The sequence below is a fragment of the Columba livia genome, chromosome 1, assembly GCF_036013475.1.
Source record: "Columba livia isolate bColLiv1 breed racing homer chromosome 1, bColLiv1.pat.W.v2, whole genome shotgun sequence".
In the NCBI taxonomy this organism is placed as follows: Eukaryota; Metazoa; Chordata; class Aves; order Columbiformes; family Columbidae; genus Columba; species Columba livia.
The window spans coordinates 172,508,346-172,528,169 of record NC_088602.1 but is presented as its reverse complement, the minus strand read 5'-3'; the positions used below and the strand labels follow the sequence as shown (position 1 = coordinate 172,528,169).

At 47.7% G+C, this 19,824-nt stretch overlaps 1 protein-coding gene across 1 annotated transcript in view; it reads left to right on the top strand.

Annotated features, from left to right (window-relative positions):
* Nucleotides 1–19,824, top strand: part of CACNA1I (calcium voltage-gated channel subunit alpha1 I) — a 185,234-nt gene that overhangs the window by 21,140 nt on the left and 144,270 nt on the right. The window contains exon 3 of the mRNA XM_065046868.1: nt 6,989–7,290. Coding sequence (XP_064902940.1) covers nt 6,989–7,290 — 302 coding nt within the window. The remainder of the gene's footprint in view (nt 1–6,988; nt 7,291–19,824) is intronic.

Sequence of the window (19,824 nt, the reverse complement as noted above, 5' to 3'; positions counted from 1 at the left end):
AGGATTAAGTGCTAAAGATGTGTAGCTTGGCCAAGGCGTGGTTTGAGCGAGAGGACATGACAGGAATCCACTCACATGAAAGGTGCCTGTGTGCCCAAGCAGGAGGCATTGCTGTGAGGGGTATGGACCAAAGTGGGTCACAGGGAGCAAGGTGGCAGGTTCAGAAGGGAAAAGACTGTCTCTGAGGCAGAACCTCCCCATAGATGGATCTGTTAGAATGGGGGGTTACGCCAAAAGGAGATTTTTGGGTGCCTGTTTATTTGAGACAAGAAAAATGAAAATGTTTTGTTGAAAGCAAGCATGCGTATTCTCTGGGAAGCAATGAGATGAGGCTGAGGTCTTCAGTAGCACTAACCTCTGGGTCTCAAATGCCCCACATCATTAGGGCCAGGTAATGATTTTCTACCAGGAAACTTCCTTTGCCTCTGTACCTCCTCAATCCAAAGCGACCATGTTGTTCCTGTGCCTTTTCTTCTCTCATTGTTTACCTTTTCCTCATCTCTCCAGCAACATCTTTACTGGTCTCCACAACATCTCCTTCAGGCTTGGCCAAAGGCTTCTTAGCAGCATAAGCATATCCCTTCTTTGCTGTGCCAGGGCTGGGGACCAGAGCGATTGCCAGGATGGGGCTGTCCCAGTTGTGTGAGGGGAAAGCTGTATGGTGGACATGGGCTGTGATGAAGGGGTGGGGGAGTCCAGGAGAACTGGGCTTGCTCTTCCTACAGCTGCAGAGTGCTACCTGCACTATGGCTTGAAGGCAGATTATTGCTGAGGATTCACACAGACAGTTTGCTTATCTTTTTTTGTCCTGTGCTGACCGCGCTGCCCCTTCCCCTGCTCAGTGGGATGGGGGAGTTTCTTTTGCTCTCTGTCCCAAGCAGGATGGGGGATCCAAAATCACCAGAGCGGAAAGGGGAAGGCTGTCAAGGTCCTGAACAAATCTGAGGTTAATAACATGTGCAGACATCAGCCACATCAATCACTCAGTGTGCAGCTGAAAGGCAACAGGTTGTGGGCATTTGACCAGGCAGGGCAGCCAGTAGACCCTGGCTCTGGTGCAGGCCACGGATGGCGTGTTTTAGGGGCACGTTGGCACATTGGCACATGTGAGTGATGAATTTGGGTGCCATTTGAAACGCTTTCTGCTGGGTTCTGCCATGTCCCATCACATTAGGAGGTGCCGAGATGATGGAGATGTAAAAGCTTCTCTTTCAAATTAGCTGCTAATAAAAGTGACCCTGTTCCTTACCGATACTCATACACTTCCACGCACATACAGGCAGACGAGAACAGGCACTGCCTCACATGAACAGGCAGGGAAACACGGCAATGCCAGATAAACATAAACACAGAGGGAGCCATGTACCACTAATTATATTGTACCACTGCAAATGCTCAAAATGTGAAACCTGTATGACTAACACATCCCCACAGCCAGACGCATGCATCAAAGATAACACATAACCAGCACTTGCCATTTATAGCAACAAACAAACGCGGGCTCACAACCATGTACAACAGACCACCCTGGGAGGCAGCTACCAAACAGGGTCACCCACATGCATTCAGAGATGTCCTTAAATAAGTCCAGCTTTGTGTGAAACCAGCTGCAAGAGCCGTCCTGCAAGAGGCTCATCAGTGTCTGGGACATTTGGAGATTGTAGAATCATAGAATAGTTTGGGTTGGAAGGGACATTCAGAGGTCATCTAGTCCAACTCGCTGCAATGAGCAGGGACATCTTCAACTAGATCAGCTTGCTCAGAGCCCCATCCAGCCTGGCCTTGAATGTTTCCAGGGTTGGGGCATCTACCACCTCTGGGCAAACTGCCGGTGTTTTACCACCCCCATTGTAAAAAATTTCTTCCTCATGTCCAGCCTGAATCTCCCCTCCTTTAGTTTAAAACCATTACCCCTTGTTCTATCATAACAGGCCCTGCTAAAAAGTCTGTCCCCATCCTTCTTATAGGCCCCTTTTAAGTACTGAAAGGATGATAAATACTGAAAAGCAAGTACTGATAAGTACTGAAAAGATGATAAATACGTGGGCTGCAGGTACTGCTCCGATTGACAGGGCTGTCTTGCCCTCCCCTGCGACGCCAGCTGAAGGTTGTCATTTTTGTTCCTTGTCTGCAAGGTTGTCGCAGGGTGTTAGCAGGACAGAGTGGCGGCTGCGCTTCCTGACGCTTCTGAGTAACAGGTGAATGATGGTAGTGAATGGTCTGTAAAGGACTTCTGTCCCCTCAGGATGGGAGGTGCTGTATAGAAGTAAGGCTGCTCTTAAAGAATATGTAATCCACACCTTCATCTCAGCTGTGGGCCTCTTGGTGTTGTCTGTGTGAGCAGTGTTGCAGGGAGGAATGGCCCTGGGGTAGCGTGTGCTGATGAGGCATACGGGATTAAGGTTGGTGGTGGGGAAGGCCAACACCATGGATGCTCCTGCACAGGATGGCAGACATCCCTCTGGGCTCTGTGTGAATCACCTCCAGCACTGGGATCATAGATTCCAACTCAGTGTCCTGAGTTGGAAGGGACCCACAAGGATCATCAAGTCCAACTCCTGTCCCTGCATAGGACAATCCCAAAGTTCACACCATGTGTCTGAGGGCATTGTCCAGACTCTTCTTGAACACTGTCAGGCTTGGGGCTGTGACTGACCCCTGGGGAGCCTGTTCCAGTGCTCCAGCATCCTCGGGGTGAAGAACCTTTTCCTAATGTCCATCCTAAACCTGCCCTGGCACATCTTCCTGCGATTTCCTCGAGTTCTGTGATTGGTCAACAGAGAGAAGAGATCAGCACCTGCCCCTCCTCCTCCCCTTGTGAGGAAGCTGTAGACCACGATGAGGTCCCCCCTCAGTCTCCTCCAGGCTGAACAAACCCTTCTCCTCCAAAACCTTCACCAACTTCATGGCCCTCTTCTGGACACTCTCCAGTAGCTTTGCAGCCTTTTTATGCTGTGGTGTGGGATAGTGCTCAGGGAACGTCTCTCTGATATTTACCTCTCCTGTCTGGCTGCAAAAGACTCTTTCAGTGGCAGGATGCAACAGTCTCCCCTATCCTGTCTGCACCCTTGACGTTTTCAGAAAGGTTGGCATGAGCATTGCAAAGGTCCTGTCAGCTCTCTCTCACCCACAGTCCCTGATGGCCCCTCTCTGCCCAAACCTCTGGTGACAAGGGGTGGTGAGGAGCCAGGACACTGCTTCAGTTGGGGTGTGATGCCTGCAGGACACCTCGGGCTGGCTCACTCATGGGACTTTGGCCAACTGTGGGTGCCTGGCAGGTCATGGCATTAACAGCCCTGGGACGCCAGTTGCAGCCCTGGTCTCAGCAGAGACCTCTCTGACAAGCTCATGCCAGAAGGTGACATTGGGCTTTGGGGACAGACACCCCCAATCTGAAGCACTTCCCATGAATCCTGACATCTCCTCTTTTTTCTCCCAAATAATCTCCCCTGCTCATTAAGTCCACTGGTTTCTTTGCTGTTTCAGAGCATCCTTCTCCCTTCTTCCCCAGCAGAGTCTGGGAGGACCAGGTGCTTTCTCTGGAGCTGGGAAGGGCTGAGCCAGAGCCTGGCAGCTTCTCCCATGCCTGCCAAGTCCGTGAGCTCCCTGCCAGCACACGTGCCTGGGGCAGGTGTGTGTGCCAGCTGCAGGACCAGCAGGGGCTCATCTTGGGATGGCGGTCATTTTAAATGGCCCTTGGGGACAGACGTGGGAGGAGGAGCGCAGACTCGAGACCTGGCTCCAGGAAAGGCTTTGGTGCAGGCTGTGCAGGGAGAGAAGCAGAAGGAGCTGCCAGCTCACAAATACCTTCTCTTCTTCTGGGAGGGAAGAGAGCAAGTGTAGCATCGCTCCTCCTACAGGGGTCTGGTTTTGTGCATTTGGGGGGCATTTGTCAAGGAAAGAATTCAGGATGGGGAGAATTTGATTTTTGCTGGCGTGGCACTGCCAGCTGGGGATAGGCTGGCCTGAGCAAAAGGTTGAGTGGAAGGAACATGCATCAGGCTGCCCCATAACCATTTAACTGTCCTCTTGGATTGCCTTCCTTGCAGTAAGCAGCGCTTGCCCAAACAGGAGGTTAGAAGCATCCCAAAGGCAAATTCTGCAGCCTTATAATCCTGCCTGGTCTTACTATTACTGTCTTTTATCTGGGTAGGAACCCTCTCCATTGATGCTCATTTTTCTCTGTATGCAGCTGTGTGCATATGCCAAACTCATTCGTCTTGGTTATGTTCATTTAAACAGGGACTTTCCTGGGTTGAAATACTGTAGCAGGCTCACTCCAGCCAAGTTACACAGCAATGCTACAGCATGGGAATTGCAATCCCATAGAAAATATCAGCATTGCATGAGTTGTGGCTTGGCCAAAATAGTAGAAATATCTGATTCCAGCCTGCACATCTGAGCTGGTAGTGGTGAGGACCTTGGATCTGCCTCTGTCAGGGAAACCACTCCCTTCTCCTTTGAAGTTGAGACAGGAGGACTGACTCTGCGTAAAGAGCTCGTAAGTGCCCCACTGCTTGGGTTTCCCCTCTCCCTCTGTTTACACAGCATATTAATCCTGCTTAATGTAGGAGATATGCTGTGACCACAGCCTTGGGGCTGGTTTGAGTGGCAGAGCAGTAGTTAATCTCAGGAAGGGGGTATTACTCACATCTCCAGTGGGGCAGCTATCAATCAAGGACTGACTTCAGTACTCCCAAAGGGATTCACCTGGCTCTGTGTCCATAGGACCTTTAATGAGTCACTCTGGGCTGCACAAATCAGAGCAATGAACTGCCTGTGATGCTGCCCCTATCTGATTTGTGCATGTGTGTTTGACATGGGCAGGGCTGCATCCCAAAGTCCCATCTGCATCTCTCAGTGGTGCGATGCAGAGAAGGCTCTGAATGTTTTCTTGGAGGGAAAGAAGGGAAATGCTGTTGAGGTTGTTTCACCCATTCCTTTGCTCAGTTGTATTGTTAATTATGGAGCTCTCTACATCTAAGTTTGGAATTGTCATCTGCATGAATGCTCTGAGCACTGAAATAAGTCATTCCTTCTGTCTGTTCCTGCTAACCTTTCTTCTCCGTGTTGTTAACGGGAAAGAAACTGGGCTCAGTCACCACCTGCTAATAGATAGCCTGCAAGGGAGCCAGCTCAAAGCAGGCAATGGGGACCTGGTGGGAACAGGGAATGGAAAAGGTGGTACAAGGAGTTGCATGGGTGCGTAGGGTTAAAAACCTGGTGAAAGTGAAAACCGAGGTGCTGGATGGTGAGAAGGATGTGCTGCCATTTTTGTCACAGGGGTTAAAAAATTACAAACACTGTACCGAAGCCAGTCTGCAGACACAATACCTGTTTCTTTCCAATAGCTGCAGGCCTTTGGGGTAATGAATTCGAAGAGTCTCCGTGCTATCCCCTAAGGGATGCTATGTCTGCTTTCTAAACCTCTGCGCTTGCTGCTCTTTGTTCTGACAAATACCAAGCCTCAAAGAACAAGCAAAGCTTTGGATCAAAGTGCGTGTTGGAAGCAGGGGGCTGAGAGAACAAGGTGGATGGGCAGAGCTTGCAGGGTCTTAACCAGGGATAAGGGGGGTTTACAGCCCAAGGTGGTAAGGTTGTCCAGACCTGGGAGATGAGTGCAGAGGAGAGCACTGGAGATCATGGATCCAGCAGTCAAGGGCAGAGCATGCCAGGGTAGGGCAGTGTCAGCAGAGATGCACGTGGGTGCATACTCCCAAAGTGAAGGAGGTTGAGCTGAGTGCCTGGGTGGATAACCTACGGCCAGGACATGAGGAGATGAGGTCTGTGCCATGGATCTTGAGGTGGACACATCCTTTCCTGCTGCTGATCGGCCCTTTTTGTGTTGTGGTGTGTCTGAGGACTCTTGTGTTGCTTTTGTACTGGTAGCATGAGCAATCCAGACCTGTCAACATGGTGAAAGGAAGAAAGTGTCCATCATTACACCATCGGGCAGCCCTTGGGCAAACCCTCTTTCCTTAGAGTGTCGCTGTAACACCCTTCCAAAGCCAGGCTTTGGGGTTTATTTCATTCTACTCACTTTAAAAAGGCACTTCCACTGTGCTCTTTAATGGATAACATTTGGCTTTGTGTTTTCCCAGAACAAGGCTGCTGTTAAGTGCACCCAGCCAGCAGAGTGATGTTCTTTAGCAAAAGCACGGTGCTCTGCAGTACTTGGGTACCACCAAGCGTAAGACCTGTTCTGCTCTTCCTGTGTCCACCTGGACCATTCTGCTTAGTTGAATAACTTGCAACATGTCTTCATGGTGCTTCCACTGCCATGGCAAAGGAGAGCTCCACAAGATCCAGTAAAGGGTGCTTACTAGTTAATCCCACTTCTAGTTTTCATTACAGCTCCCTGTTTGAATGACTTACTGTTCTGTCTGGGTTTGACAGTGTTGGTGTGAAGGAGCCTGCCCAACAGGTGGTGTGATACAAGGCCAATCCAGCATGTGCCTGAGTGGGAGAGGGCAGCAGAGCTGAACCAGGGGTTGGCAGGACCATGTGAGGGACTGAAAAGACAGGGTGGCTGAGTTTTGTCAGGATGTGTCCATACTTCTTCAAACCACAGTGCTTTGTTAAGGTGCTCAGGGTGGCTCTAGAAGAGCTGGCACCATCACCAGAGATGGTGTAACACCACACGAGTGTGTCTCAGGAGCTACAGGGATAATTGAAATTGTGATGGAGAGGACAAGCCAGAAGAATCTTGGTGAAGAAAGGGACTGGCAGAAAAGATAAATATTGGCAGAAGCTGTCCTACCCTCACTGCTGGCATAGAGAAACAGCCATGGCGCACCTCTGGGGCTAAACCAGAGAGTTTTGCTTAAAATTGCTTCAGCAGAAAGTGTGACCACGGTTTATCATTGTCAGAACCATCAGTCCTGCAGCTCACCCCTGCTCCGAACTCACTGGGAGAGCATGGGCCTGCTGTGCTCTTGCTGCTCATTCCTCACATGGGTTTAATTTCTCTTTCTCTCCTCCTTTCCAGGGGTTCTTGCTTGTGGCTGGCATGGCAGAATACGTCCCCCAGCCTCCCTCCACCTGGCCCGTGGGCGCACAGCCCCCTCACACCTCTGCTGTCTGCCCACTGGAGCCTGTGGATCTGGGGGTCTCAGAGCAGCAAACGCCGCCGGAGCAGCCGCCGACCTCCCCTGAGCTGGGTGAGGATGAGGAGGTCACCTCCCCGCCGGACCCTGATGTCCCTTACCCTGACTTGGCCCCGGTTGTCTTCTTCTGCTTGAAGCAAACCACCAGCCCGCGGAGCTGGTGCATCAAAATGGTGTGCAACCCATATCCTTTCCGAGCTGCCCCTTCCCGCCTCTTGCTCCCTTCGACCCCATCCATCCCCTCTTCCTGCCCTCCTGAGGCACCTGGCAGGTAAGGAGTGAAGTTTCTTACGTATTTAACAAAGCACTTTGTTCCTTGCTTATGTTTAGACAGAACCTCAGATGCTTTAGTATGTGATCAAAAGGAGCTGATTATAAAAGGGGGAACTTCAGAGATCTGCTGACAGCCCCAGTCACAGGGGCCTGGGTGGGGCAGAGGGGAGGAACGAGGAGAGGTGTTTTACAAAGTCCTGTTCTTCCCATTCCCCGCTCCCTTTTTGCCTCTTCCCTGGGACAGAGCACGAGTTGCCAGCCCCGGAGCTTGTTGTCAGGCTGCCACAAATAGCAGAGGTGTTTCCTCTCTCTGAGCATACAGGCTTCAGTTAGAGCTCATCTTGCCCTTGATGAGGGAACCACCACTCCTGGACCTTGAATGCAGGGGATACCTAGGTGACCCCTTGCCTTTCTAAGAGGCACATGTCGCTGTCCTGCCAATGCCTTGCCGTGATGCCTGGGCAGAAACAGATGGGAAAATCTGTTCAGATTTTGATGCTGAGCCTCATACACCCCGCAGGAGACCTCCAAGATGTGAGCACATCTTTTCTTTGCACGGGAGATCAACACTCACCCATGTGTGTCACTGTTCACAGTTGTTGCCTTGATTGCAAGGAGGCCCCTGCAACCCACCAGTGCAAATGATGACCACCTGCACAACTGGTGAGCACTGAGGCTGCTGGGATGCAACAGCCTCTGTGGGTGTTGAGCCTGATGCAATATGAAAAACAGGTGGAGTCCACTTGTTACTCTTTGTACTGTGGGACTGTTCAGATGGGGAGGAAGGGGAGAAGGTAATGAGTCATCAGAGAGGTTGGTCTGAAGTTTTACTTGAACCTTTTTCTGGCCAGAAATCTCAAGTGGTGGCACTTTCTCCATGGAAGTTTCTTAGTTCCTAGTTTGGTGGGTATTATCTATAAGGATGCTTATAATGGTTTTGATGCATAGGCCTCTAGATTAAATCTGAGTTTCTGGGCACATGGGAGAGACTCACAAAATGTTCCTAAGAGCCTTTTCAGCTTCAGGAGCTAAACCCTGGATAAAGTCTTGAGGTGGCCTTAGATGGCTGATGAATTTGGAGATTTGCTTCTATTTCCAGTGTAGGAAAAGGTTTGGGTTTCAGCTCTGAGTTCTTGTCCACAAGCTCTTAAAATGCTAAAGAACAGGTTATGACTGAGAATTTGTTGGAGGTTTAGCTGCTCCTTAAAATTTTAAAACTTCGTATTGAATTATGCATAACTTCTCAATCATTCTGTGTCCGCACCAGTTATTATGTCCTGGGAATCCTGTCCCAGCATGTGGTGGCCTCAGAGTAAAGCATGAAAGATTAGAGTCTCAATGCAAAGGCTGCATTCAGAAAATGAGGGAAGAGTAATAGCCTGGGTTTGGGATTAAGATTTGCTCTTGAATGGGCGAAGAAGAGGAGTGCCTGTTCCTATTTCTGGCTCGAAAGTCAGTCAAAACAGTCCTTCCAGTTCAGTACATGGCGAAGAGTTTGCTTTGAGGTGTTGAAACTGTGTTGAATGACATAAGAGTTTGGTACTATATGCCCATCTTAATGTATAAATGTTACCTTTGTTTTAACTGTGCCTGGTATTTGACTCTGAAAATGACTTTTTCAGAGTAGAAACTATAGAAGGAAGGAAAAAGCCTCATGCAGTCACCTGCTGATGATATTATACCTGGCTCTGTATGACATGGGGTGAAGGGTAATGGTGGGGCTGCTGCAAACCTTTAGAAAGGGCTGTTTCAGACCTGTGATTTTAGCTCAGCTGTGTGAAGTTAGGAGACTTGTTGAAAAGCAGAGCCTGAGTGGAGAGAGTTAATCTCCTCCTTTTATTCCCCATGTGGTTCTCATTTTGAATGGGTCATGCAGTTGTCCCCATAATTTTTTTTTTTTTCAAGTGAGGGATTGTTTCTGCACCCTAAAGGTTTCTTGCAGGTTCTTGGCATCAATTTTTTTTTGATATCACTCTAGAAATGGTACAGTTCCATGGCCTGGCAGATCACTCGCTGTGGTCTCATCCCTGGCTGGGAATGAGCCCCTTTGTAAGGGGTGCTTCTATGAAAGTCACATTGTGTCTTCTAGGAATTTATATGCTTGCCTGCTTTTTCCCTGTCTGAAGATTTTAATCCCTACTACAGTGGGCTGTTGAGTCTCCAGTGTGCTGTGCTAAGCAGAGCAAGGTTGAGTCACTGTCACAGGGCAATACCTGACCTTTCCTGAAGATTCAGCAAAAAAAGATGGGGCATTAATTAAAAGCCTGTTAATCTTCTCATTGACTTTCTACTAGGCCAGAGCTCCATGATCATTTTTATGGAAATACTGTCAATGAGACTTAAAATGGAAGCTCTGATCGTTAAGGACTATGTAGCAATTTTGGTAAGCATGAGGTCATTAACCACCAAATTTCAATTTAGGTAATTGCATTCTGCCTACTTAAATCCCCCTCCCCTGAAGATTATTTCTCTTTCCATGAGCAGTCCTGCAATTTTGTTATGTGCTATTAAACAGCTGCCATATTCCTTTGCTGCAGTGCAGTAAGAGGAGAAAGCACCACATATATCCCTGCTTTAAAATCACTTCAGGTTGTGTATTAGTGAATAAATGTGTAATGCTGTTATTGCAAAAACTGTAGACCCTAACTCCCTTTTTAAGACAGGGACTGTGTTCCATGTGAAACTTCTGGTGTTTGTCCCCCAAGGGAGTATTTACTTTGCTTTTTGCCATTGTGCTCTGTGGTGAAAAGGAGCCTGATGCTTTGAGTTAAGCGATTACACGTTTCTGGGGTGGATTTACATACAGTGCAAATGAATGCTTGAATTGACCTAGCTTATTTTTTTAAAATCCTGATTAACCTTGTTAGGTAAAGGTAACCGCTGTGTAACCAGCTGGGTGCGCAGTGCAGCGCACACCTGGTGCCTGGCGTGGCTCCTGGTAACCGTGCTGGTCGGAAGGGAGTCCGGAGCGATGCAGAATGTGAACAACCCGACAAACCGTTTGTTTGGGTCGATTTCTGCTGTGATGAACAGGCAGAAGGCTGGCTGCTCCGAGTTGCAGACCACAGGGCTGTTGCAGCTATGATGTTGACGCAGTCAGTATTTGAGGTATGGTTATGAGAGAGGCCCTAAGATTTGTGTTTTCTTTTGTTTTCTCCTTTTATGAAACCGAAACTCTATGTCAGATAGGGTTTCAAGTCAAGCTCAGAGGGGAAATAGGGTGAAAAGTGTGAAAACATGTTCCCAAAGCAACTGCGTAGCATTCATCTTATGAATTTATAAAGTGGGTCTAAATAAAGGGCATGCCACATGACACCTTGCAAATGGATCCTGATGCGCTTTGCGAATCATGAGAAGATTACGAGAGAGATGCCTGGATGTCTGCATTGCTGTTTGACTCCTTGAGATTCTGCAGACTTTACACTTCATCCATCCCTAGGGTCAAATGCAAGATATTTGGTTTGTCCTTTGAGCCCTTCTTTAAAAGAAGCTCTTTCTAGGAGGCCCAGACCTCCCTTTGCTGTCATATCTATAATATTGACATGACAGTGAGAGGAAGAGTGAACTGTGCGTTAAAAAAATCAATGCTAAAACTGTAGCAGTAACGAGAGAGTCTCTGCAGTTCACCACTCCATCATTTTCTTGCTTTTTGTTATATATCAGCCCCCTTCCCTTATTTGTGAAGTGTGTTGGCTATTTGGGCTTTTGTTTTGCTCTCAGGCAGTAAAGGTTTGTGTTTCCACTCGATTTCAGTGGTGTAGGAGCAGCGGGTCAGGTCCCAGTTGTGCAGAAGCTTATATCCACACTTAATTTTTAGTACTGGGAGCTGTGTTTTATAGCGTATCAAGCAGGGTGACTTCTTGAAGCTGGTATGACTGCTTGTGTCCTGAGGAGCTGCCTTGTAGCTCATTAGCTTTAAGGGTCCTCTGAGTAGGGGCTTTGTCATCGTACCTGTCCCTGAAAGCCCTATCACACTTCTGGGGGTACCTTTCCTGTAATTTGTGCTGGCAGCTGTGTCAGCTTGAGCTGTATGCTTAGTGCCCAAGGAAACAGCACTGGCCTTGGACATATTGATGGGCAACTGGGAAAACCTACAGATTTATTCCACGCCTTCCTTCCTGCCCGCTGCCACAGATTTCATTTATGTACCAGACAACTGAGTGTAGGACGGTTGTTGATGGCAATAGTAGTGTTTTATGCTGGCACTGCCCCCTGGAAGCAGAGCAGAGAATCAAATGCTGGAGGAGCAAAGAAAATGATATGTGTGTGTGTGTGTAGTCCACATGTGTGGACTGGTGATAGGTCCTTCTCCTGGCGACACTGAGCAGGTGATGCCACGGTACATGGGGACTCTGTGCTGCCAAAACCACTGCTTTTCAAATGACACACGTGGCCAAAGGGCCGGAAAAATCTTTCACTCATTAATAAGCTTTGGGTGAATAGGTGTGTTATATATTACACTCTGGTCAAAATACCAGTTTCGGCAATTTGTTTTTGTGTGAGTGAAATTTTATGTGCAGATTCTGTAGTATGTTGTACTTGTGTCTGCATTAAGCTGCTGCCTTGTACTGTTAAACCCTGGATGAAGCCTTTATAACAACTGGATGTAGTTAATTAATAAGCAAATACCAGCTGCAAATTTATTGCAAGTCTTGTAGTAGTTGATGTCTGTCTTAAGGGCTGAGCTCCTGTAATCCTCTGATAAGGTTTACTTTTCTTTTTACATGTGTACATTTGTTTGTGTGTGTATATAAAAAAGATTCACACCTCTCTAGGAGGTAGAGAAAAGCTTGGAAATCTGACCAGAAGGTATAATAATACATAAAAAATTCAGTGGCTTATGAATTTTAAGCAGCATTCATCATTCTTAAGGACCTAGGGATCATGACTTTCCGTTCTTGGGGTCAGTAGTATCAGTTTTTATGTGCATACCTGGAAAACACTAAAATGTATATGTTATTCCTGCTTCTCCACTTCAAAGACAGATCTCTCCTGTCTGTCTTTGTCAATCTAGCTTGGAAGACCAGTGAAGAGCCTGGTATTTATTTGAGGACTTGTGATAGCTTTCATTCTAGGTAATCAGGCAGATGTTGCCACTGTGCCCTTAGGAATCAATTGATATCTGTTGATTACACTGCTCTGTAGACCTCCTTCCAGCCAACAGGATATATCTGTACACCCAAGATCTGACAAGTACACAATTATTTTTTTGTAAGAGGTTATCTAACCACTGTGCTAAATCAACTTTACAGTTGCTCCTGTTGCATGGGAAAGCGAGCTGATCCAGAGGTCTCCAGCAGACATGTGGTGTCGGTGGAATTGGTGTTCCCCTGGGCATGTGCCAAATGCTTTTCAAGCTTTAAAAAGAGGCAAGCCTGCTTTATATCCTGCTTGGTTTTCTGCTGCTCTGCCAAGATACCTACTTGTGGAATGGAATTTGCTATTAGCAAATAAGTGTGACTTTTAATAAGCCAATTGTCCATAAACTTGATTAATATTTGAAGGCAATGCATACACTGGGCCAATCTATACTCAACTACTCTCCTCCCCTTCTGCATTAACAATATGAGCTTTAAAAGCTGTTTTTCCTATGCTTATGAACTGTCCCTTCATTTCCCTGTTAATTTTTTGATGGGAAGATCGCTGGACTTTACCTCATCTAACTCTACCTGTCTGAGAACTAGGGATCCAGGCTATCTCCATAGATATTTGTCAGACTGCTGTCTGTAGCAGGGAATTTGGTGTGCTTAACTTAATCCCCTCCTTCAGAGGGCAAAGTTGCTCTCTAGAGGTGCCTATTTTTTCTCCTTTCCTAAAGGGGGTGTTTCTGAATAATGGGCTGCAGGGCTTTCTTTCTAGCATCCTGGGCTGCCTTTAGGATAGCTGTGCTGTTTGGTTCCCCAGGTGCTATGGTTGGAGGCAAAGGGGAATGGAGGGGAGTAGGTTTGGGTTTGAGAATGGTGCAGTTTGAGCATTTTAGTGCTTCCATAATGAAATATAGGGCACTTGTAGTTTTGTGGGTGGAGGGAAAGGCACACCGTGTGCCTGGACCATGGGTTGGGAAAGAGTAGTTCTGTAAATTCCAGCTTCTTTCCTGGGATAAAACCCTGTTTTCTGGTAGTGGCTGGGAGGCAGAAGCAGGTGGCAGGGGGAGCATAATAGTGCTCAGGACCTGCACAAGTAGCTGGGAAGGATCCTGCCTCTGCAAAACTAGTGACAAGGGAATGTCATTAGTGTGGGTTGTTGGATGTGCAAGCTTATGATGAGAAGTTTAGAGGGAACATTTGCACAGTCAGACGTGGTGTAAATGGAATTTCAACTCATGCATTGTCATTAGTAGCACACAAGGGATGGATATATTTGAAGGGGATTTGCATGCTTGTGATCTGTAAGAAACTGGCTGAGCTGTGTGTGTGCGAGATGTACGCAATTCCAGGCAAGTGGGCAGATGTAAAGGGATGAGGTCTAAATTTGGCTGGCTTGCAAGCTGGCCCTGTATATCTAAGCACAAATGCTGAGACAGGATATCTCGCTGCCTCCCATCCCTCTAGCTTATTGTCTGGAGGTTGTTTTTTTTTTTTTAATAGTGAGAAGTCAAAGACCACACTTTTGGAAATGAAGCAGGACAACAGCATGAAGGAAATCAGAGCTCTGTCTGAAGTTGTAATGTCCATAGGGTCTAACAAAATCAGAAATGAGGCTAAAAAAATTCTTAGTGGATCTCTGCTGTCTTCATGTAAAGCTCTGAGCATTTTCCCTGTTACTGAAGAATAGATTCCTATGGTTGGAGCAAGGGCTAGCTGCAAAGTATTGAGAGGGAACTGTGGTTTAGGAGACGGCTATTTTTTTAATGTGTGTATGTTGTGCTTTCCTCTTTCCCCAATATGTGCCAAACGCAATAAATGACCTGCTAATGCTCCGTGCCCTGGTGCTTCAGGAAAGTGGGGCTAGGACACTTGCTGCAACAGCTTTTTATGAGGTATCTCAATATGTTCTGTTCAAGGAATATGGAAGGTGTGTAGAAGCAGGTGGGAGAGAGCAGAGGATGAAAGTAGCATCCTTGTCTGGTGTAAATCAGTGTTGTTCTGCTAATACCTAGTGAAAACAGAGTTACTTGCACCAGCTGTTGCTCTTCAGGCTATGTTGGGAAGCTTGGTCTGGTCTTGTCACACAGTGCAGTGTTAACCAGTGCAGACAGCGTGGCGTGTGCCTGCTCATGTCAAGGCCAGAGGAGAGGGATGATGGGCTCTGCCCAGTGCCTGCTTTGTGAGACCTCTCCATCCCAACGCAAAATGCATTCCTGAACTGAAACAAGCGCTGACAAACCCTTCTGCAGCATATTGTGTTTATTCACTGCAATATAGTTTTGCCTTGAAGATGAGAAGCATTTAATTTCTGAAAAATGGTCAGTTTGCCTTTTTCAGCCTTTGTGAATGCTGGAGCAAGGCATGTGAGGGAGCTGGAGGGGGCTCTTGGAGAAATAGAAAGGGCAATAAAAATATTCATTTGAGTTTAAGACCTATAAAATACTCTGACCAGACCTCTAATTGCATGTTCTGTCATAACAATGTGAATTAGATAATGCAATTAACCACTAACAAATTGACCAGCTGCCTATTTGAGGACTTGACACTATTCCCACCCCAGACGATGGGGAAGAGCCTACAGACAGCTGAATTTGCTGTGTTGTGAGTGCAATACTTGACAGGAGCTGCTTCAGGTGAGGAATGGCTAACAGAGTTGCAGCTCTTCTGCAGCAAATGGCCTGCAGCTGGTCCCAGGATGATTCAGAGGAAAGACCATGTGGAAAAACTTGGGCATTTCAGACCTGTGGAGAGAACAGGAGCAAAGAATCTGCCAAACTGTCAGCCTCTGATCTGGGAAGGTCTTTAGAGTCCTAGAGAGATGCTGTATTTGGAAAATGGAGGTGTAGGAAGGCTGTAGCCTGTTGTAAGATGGACCAGGCACAAACTTGCACCCACGTCTGTCCTGCACTTGCTTTGCCCACTGGTTCTGGTTGGCCCAGCAGACCTTGGCCAGCCCCTTTCTTGAGTCCCTCACATCTCTGTGCCACCACCTCTCCTGTCCTTCACTGCCTGCCACGGCGCAGGGCAAAGGAGGTCCTGTCTTGAGTGTGCTGCTCTGAAATGGGGTTTGCAGCCTCTTCTTGGTAGGGACAGTGGGAGGAAGGCTGAGCAGTGGTGGAAAGTGTCACCAGGCTGTTAAAAGGGCTGAGTCTGGTTGGTGGGTTGGGCTTGCCCTGCTCTTGGTTGCTGTTGCTCCTTGGGCCGTGGGTTTGCACTGTGCTGCCTCATGTCCGGCACATTGCTCCAGAGGGAGGGGATGCTGCTGGCTCTGCTGCCCTCCCTGCCTCCCCTCCCTGGAGGGGTGCTCTGGGCTCCCCTGCTGAAATGGGCAAGTGTCACTTCAGGAAAAGCTTTGGAGGACAGGGCAGGCTAGACAAGGGGGATGTTTTTTATTCTGGCTGGAGAGGACAGCAGAGTTTTGACCAGCAGCTAGGGAAGGAGGCTGAGACGGTGGGGCTGAGATGAGCAAGGAAGGCAGATAAAAGTGCAGGTCGACTTGTAAAAGAGTATATGAAGTGTGATTATGAAGATGTAAGACAGAAGCTGATGGAGAGTGATAAGTGGAGTTTATCTAGGTTGGGAACAGCTACTCTGGCTCGACGCTGCAAATCCCTGCTGAGCTTGGCAGGCATCTCAACAAATCCTTGTAATCAATGGTATCAAATGTGGCCAATAGGTCTGAAGGAATCAGCATGAGTGCTTGATCTTTATTGACTGCCATCAAAGGTCAGTGAAGTGAGTAAGGAGGTGGTGTAATGGCGGTGTAACCTTCCCTCTTGAAGGCCTGTGTAGGTGTTTGGATGGGTTGGCTGGTCTGGGGGCTGGAGTTTGAGTGCCTGACCTTCCTGCATGAAGGATGACTGTCCCTGCTTCCCTTTTCTCCAGCTTTCTCCCCGCCTGTTGCATCAGTGCAGATAAAGGTAGGGGAGCAGCTCCCTGGGATGGGGGATGAAGAGAGCTGTGATGTGGGTGACCATCTGTCCCCTGGGACAATGGTGCCATTTACACTTGCGCACAGCAACTCATCCAGGAGGAAAGGGAAATCTGTCTCTGCTAATGATGCAAAACCACACTCTTTGCTTATCCTTTCTTTCTTTAGTTTTCTCTCCCCGGCTTCCCCTCATCATCGCCTACTGTGCTGGAGTCTATAAAAGCTGCCGTTGCTCCCCCTCCCTGAGTGTGACTTGGAGCTGCTGAGTCCCCGCAACTCCTCCAGCAGCCCCTCCTGTGACTAGCCACCCTGTCTCTCCCCTCTCCTTTCTCCATCTGTGGCAGTCTGTCATTTTTCCCTCTCCGTTTTTTTTTTTTTTTTTTAATTCCCTCGCTGTCATTCTTGGGTTTTGCTGCTAGCAGCCTGTCTCCATTGACTGCTGCTGCCTCTTTCTGTAGAGTGTCCTTCTTGGCCACTCTTGTGGACAACAGGCTTCCTGGGGTGGAATGGTCAGAAGCTAAAGGGAGGGTCTGAAGGTGGGGTTTAAGCAGGGGGCATAGCTCATTGGTGTAATTAGAAGAAGGCAAAAAGCCAGGGCTCTGCAGAGATGTGTAGAACTTGTGAAAAGATTGAGTTTCTCTTGTCTGTATATGTACCTCCAGTGGAGGGACAGTACAGAGCTATGGGAGGGCAGGAAAGGGGACAGTGAAGAATAGAGGTGAGGAGTGAGGGTGATGGGATGTTAGGTGATCTTGGTGAGAGGCAAGGCTGGATGGATGGAGTTGTGGTGGTAACTGAAGTGGTGACCCAAGCTTGGTGGCTTTGCCATTGTGGGATGGGATTGTTGACTATTCACCTTCCTCAACCTCATAGGGTGCTTCCGACCCCATCGAGAGCATTATTCCTCACCCAGGTCAGCACCTGTTCCCTGTGCCTTTTGACATGCAAGTGGCATCCCTGACACCCCCATCCCGAGCTGTCAGTGTGCAGGAGTGCTGCTCTGGTTGCAGTAGGACTGTGACGGATGCCAGAGTACAAGGGGTGCAGCCACCTTGGGAGGGGGGAAAGGGTCCTGCCCCTGTGGGATGGGGTGCTAGCAGTTGGGCATCCCCTGGACTAGCTCAGGTGGGATTTGCTGCTGGAGCAGCTAGTCCTGGTCCCCTCTAGGAGGTAGTCAGCTCCCTGCTGATCCCTGCTTGCCAGGGATGGCTTTTGTAGGCAGATGCAGATGGATGTATGCTCAGCGTGCTGGTTGGGAGATGTGTAGCCTTGGTCTCCTGGTCCTGTGTCCTAGCTTGGAAGCTGAGCAAAGTGCCCAAGGGTTTGCTTTACAAAAGTTGAACCAACCTTGCTTTCTCAGCCTTGTTCCTGACCCTCCAGCCTCTGTGAGAGCCGTTTCATCTTTACTTTAATAACTTGGTTTTGTTTATCGCTGTCTCCCTGGAGTAACATAAATGCTGGAATACCACAAGGGCTTTCAGGTTGCTTGTAGCTTGAAGTAACTGGATGTCTTGAGAGGCGGAGTGAACCAAATGTGCCTCTTGTGGGATTTCAGTTCTTAAAGAGTCATGGATGAAAAGGGCTAACATCAGTACAAATTCATCCAGGAGAAAGCTGCTGAATCCAGTGCTTGTTAATGCTATCATGAGATTTGCCTCAACAGCCAAGAAGGAGGGAAGGAATAGAAAGAAAACACATGGTAAAATATTAACCTCCCTATTGAAATAGGCAGTCTGCAGCAAACAGCAGCTGTTCTGTTTAGTGTAATGGAAGAGGCAGGAGCTCAGTATTTGAGGGCAGAGAAATATTTTCTTCCATGTGGAGGTTGATAGTCTCTCAAACCAGTGATCCAAAATCTCTACCTGCTTTCCAGCCCTGCTTATTATTTGGGAGCACACTGAAATAGCACGAAGGTGTACTTGGCAAGTCTGCCTTGCGCCATCATTCACACACCCCAAAAGGATGCTTCCTACATTTACCTTTATCCTGCATCTTGCTTTTCAGCCAAAAACTCATCACTCTAGTGCCGCAATGAGTCCCTCTATGAATACAGTGTCCTTATTTTCTACAAAATGTACTACAGATCGTTTACCAGCCAGCTAATGGGCATTGCTAACAAGAATTGTTATAAATAATTAAGCTAAAACATATTTGAGAAAAAGTATGCTTTGCCATGTATTACAATTTTAATGTCGTTGTTTTTGTTCACATATTTATCAGCTCATGATGTAATTTTTCCTTTGAGTAAGTCTCTTAGTTTTATGGTTGAATCTGGCAGGTTCTGCTTTGTCTGTGTGTGAGATTCAGGCCAGGCCTTGAAACTGTTTGTGTCATAAGTGAAATATATTAAAAAAGACACGTTCATAGAAGTGCAACAGTAATAATATATTGCTTTTGTGGTGCCGCCTGATGTTCTGTGCTGCTGGCCAACTGTGATATTTCTTGATGAAGGATGTTATTTTTCTTCCTCAAGGCAATATTTTGGCTTGCTTTTTTCTTTCCCCATGGCTCCCTCCTGATCTGTTTCCTTGATGGAGTAGGATCCTTCCCTGCTTTGGAGTTTGCTCCTCTTTTCTCTGTGCTTGTTGACCCCTTGTTTAGCAGCCTCTGTGTTGGCAACTGCTCATCTTCCTATCTGGACCCCTCTTTGGAAATGTGGCTTGAGTGATGGGAAGGGGCCCTGGATGGTAGCCCGCTTGTTTTATATGTGAAAAGCCTTTGGAAGCACCAGTCTTCTCACTGTTTCCTTGTAACATTTAGTTCATCCCATGCTACAGCCTCCTAGTTTCTATTTCTCATAGGCTAACCCTGTTGTCTTTCCCTACATGGGCGACCTCCTCATAGTACATGGTTTCTTCCTTGCTGGGTGCTAAGTAATGTTTTTCCTTCATCACCTGCCGAGTGGGATCTCTCGAGTCACACGTGGTTCATACAATGGCTATGCACACAAACCGAACCAAAGAAATGGAAGACACAGGTTTCATGTTACAAGAGGTGGTAACATCGTTTTCTAAAGCTGCTCAACTTTTCCTATTGTAACGTTCTCTTTATCCCTTCATGAAATTTGAATTTGAGGTCTGGGAGACAGGGACCAAGGAAATAGCTTGGGAAGGATACTGGAATGGAGGACTGAGAATGCCAGAAGGGGAAGTGGTTGAGTCACCATCCCTGGAGGTGTTAAAAAGACGTATAGATGAGGTTCTCAGGTTTAGTTCGAGAGTTAGGTTATGGTTGGACTTGATGATCTTGAGGGTCTCTTCCAATCAAAATGATTCTATGGTTCTAAAATGGGCTTTTGAACTAGATGATCTTTGGAGGTCCCTTCCAACCCCAACTATTCCATGGTTCTATGAAAATCAGTCCAGAGGGCCAGGCAGGCAGCAGGGAGTTGAGGTGGAAAGCTCATCCACCAGATATCTGCCTGCCA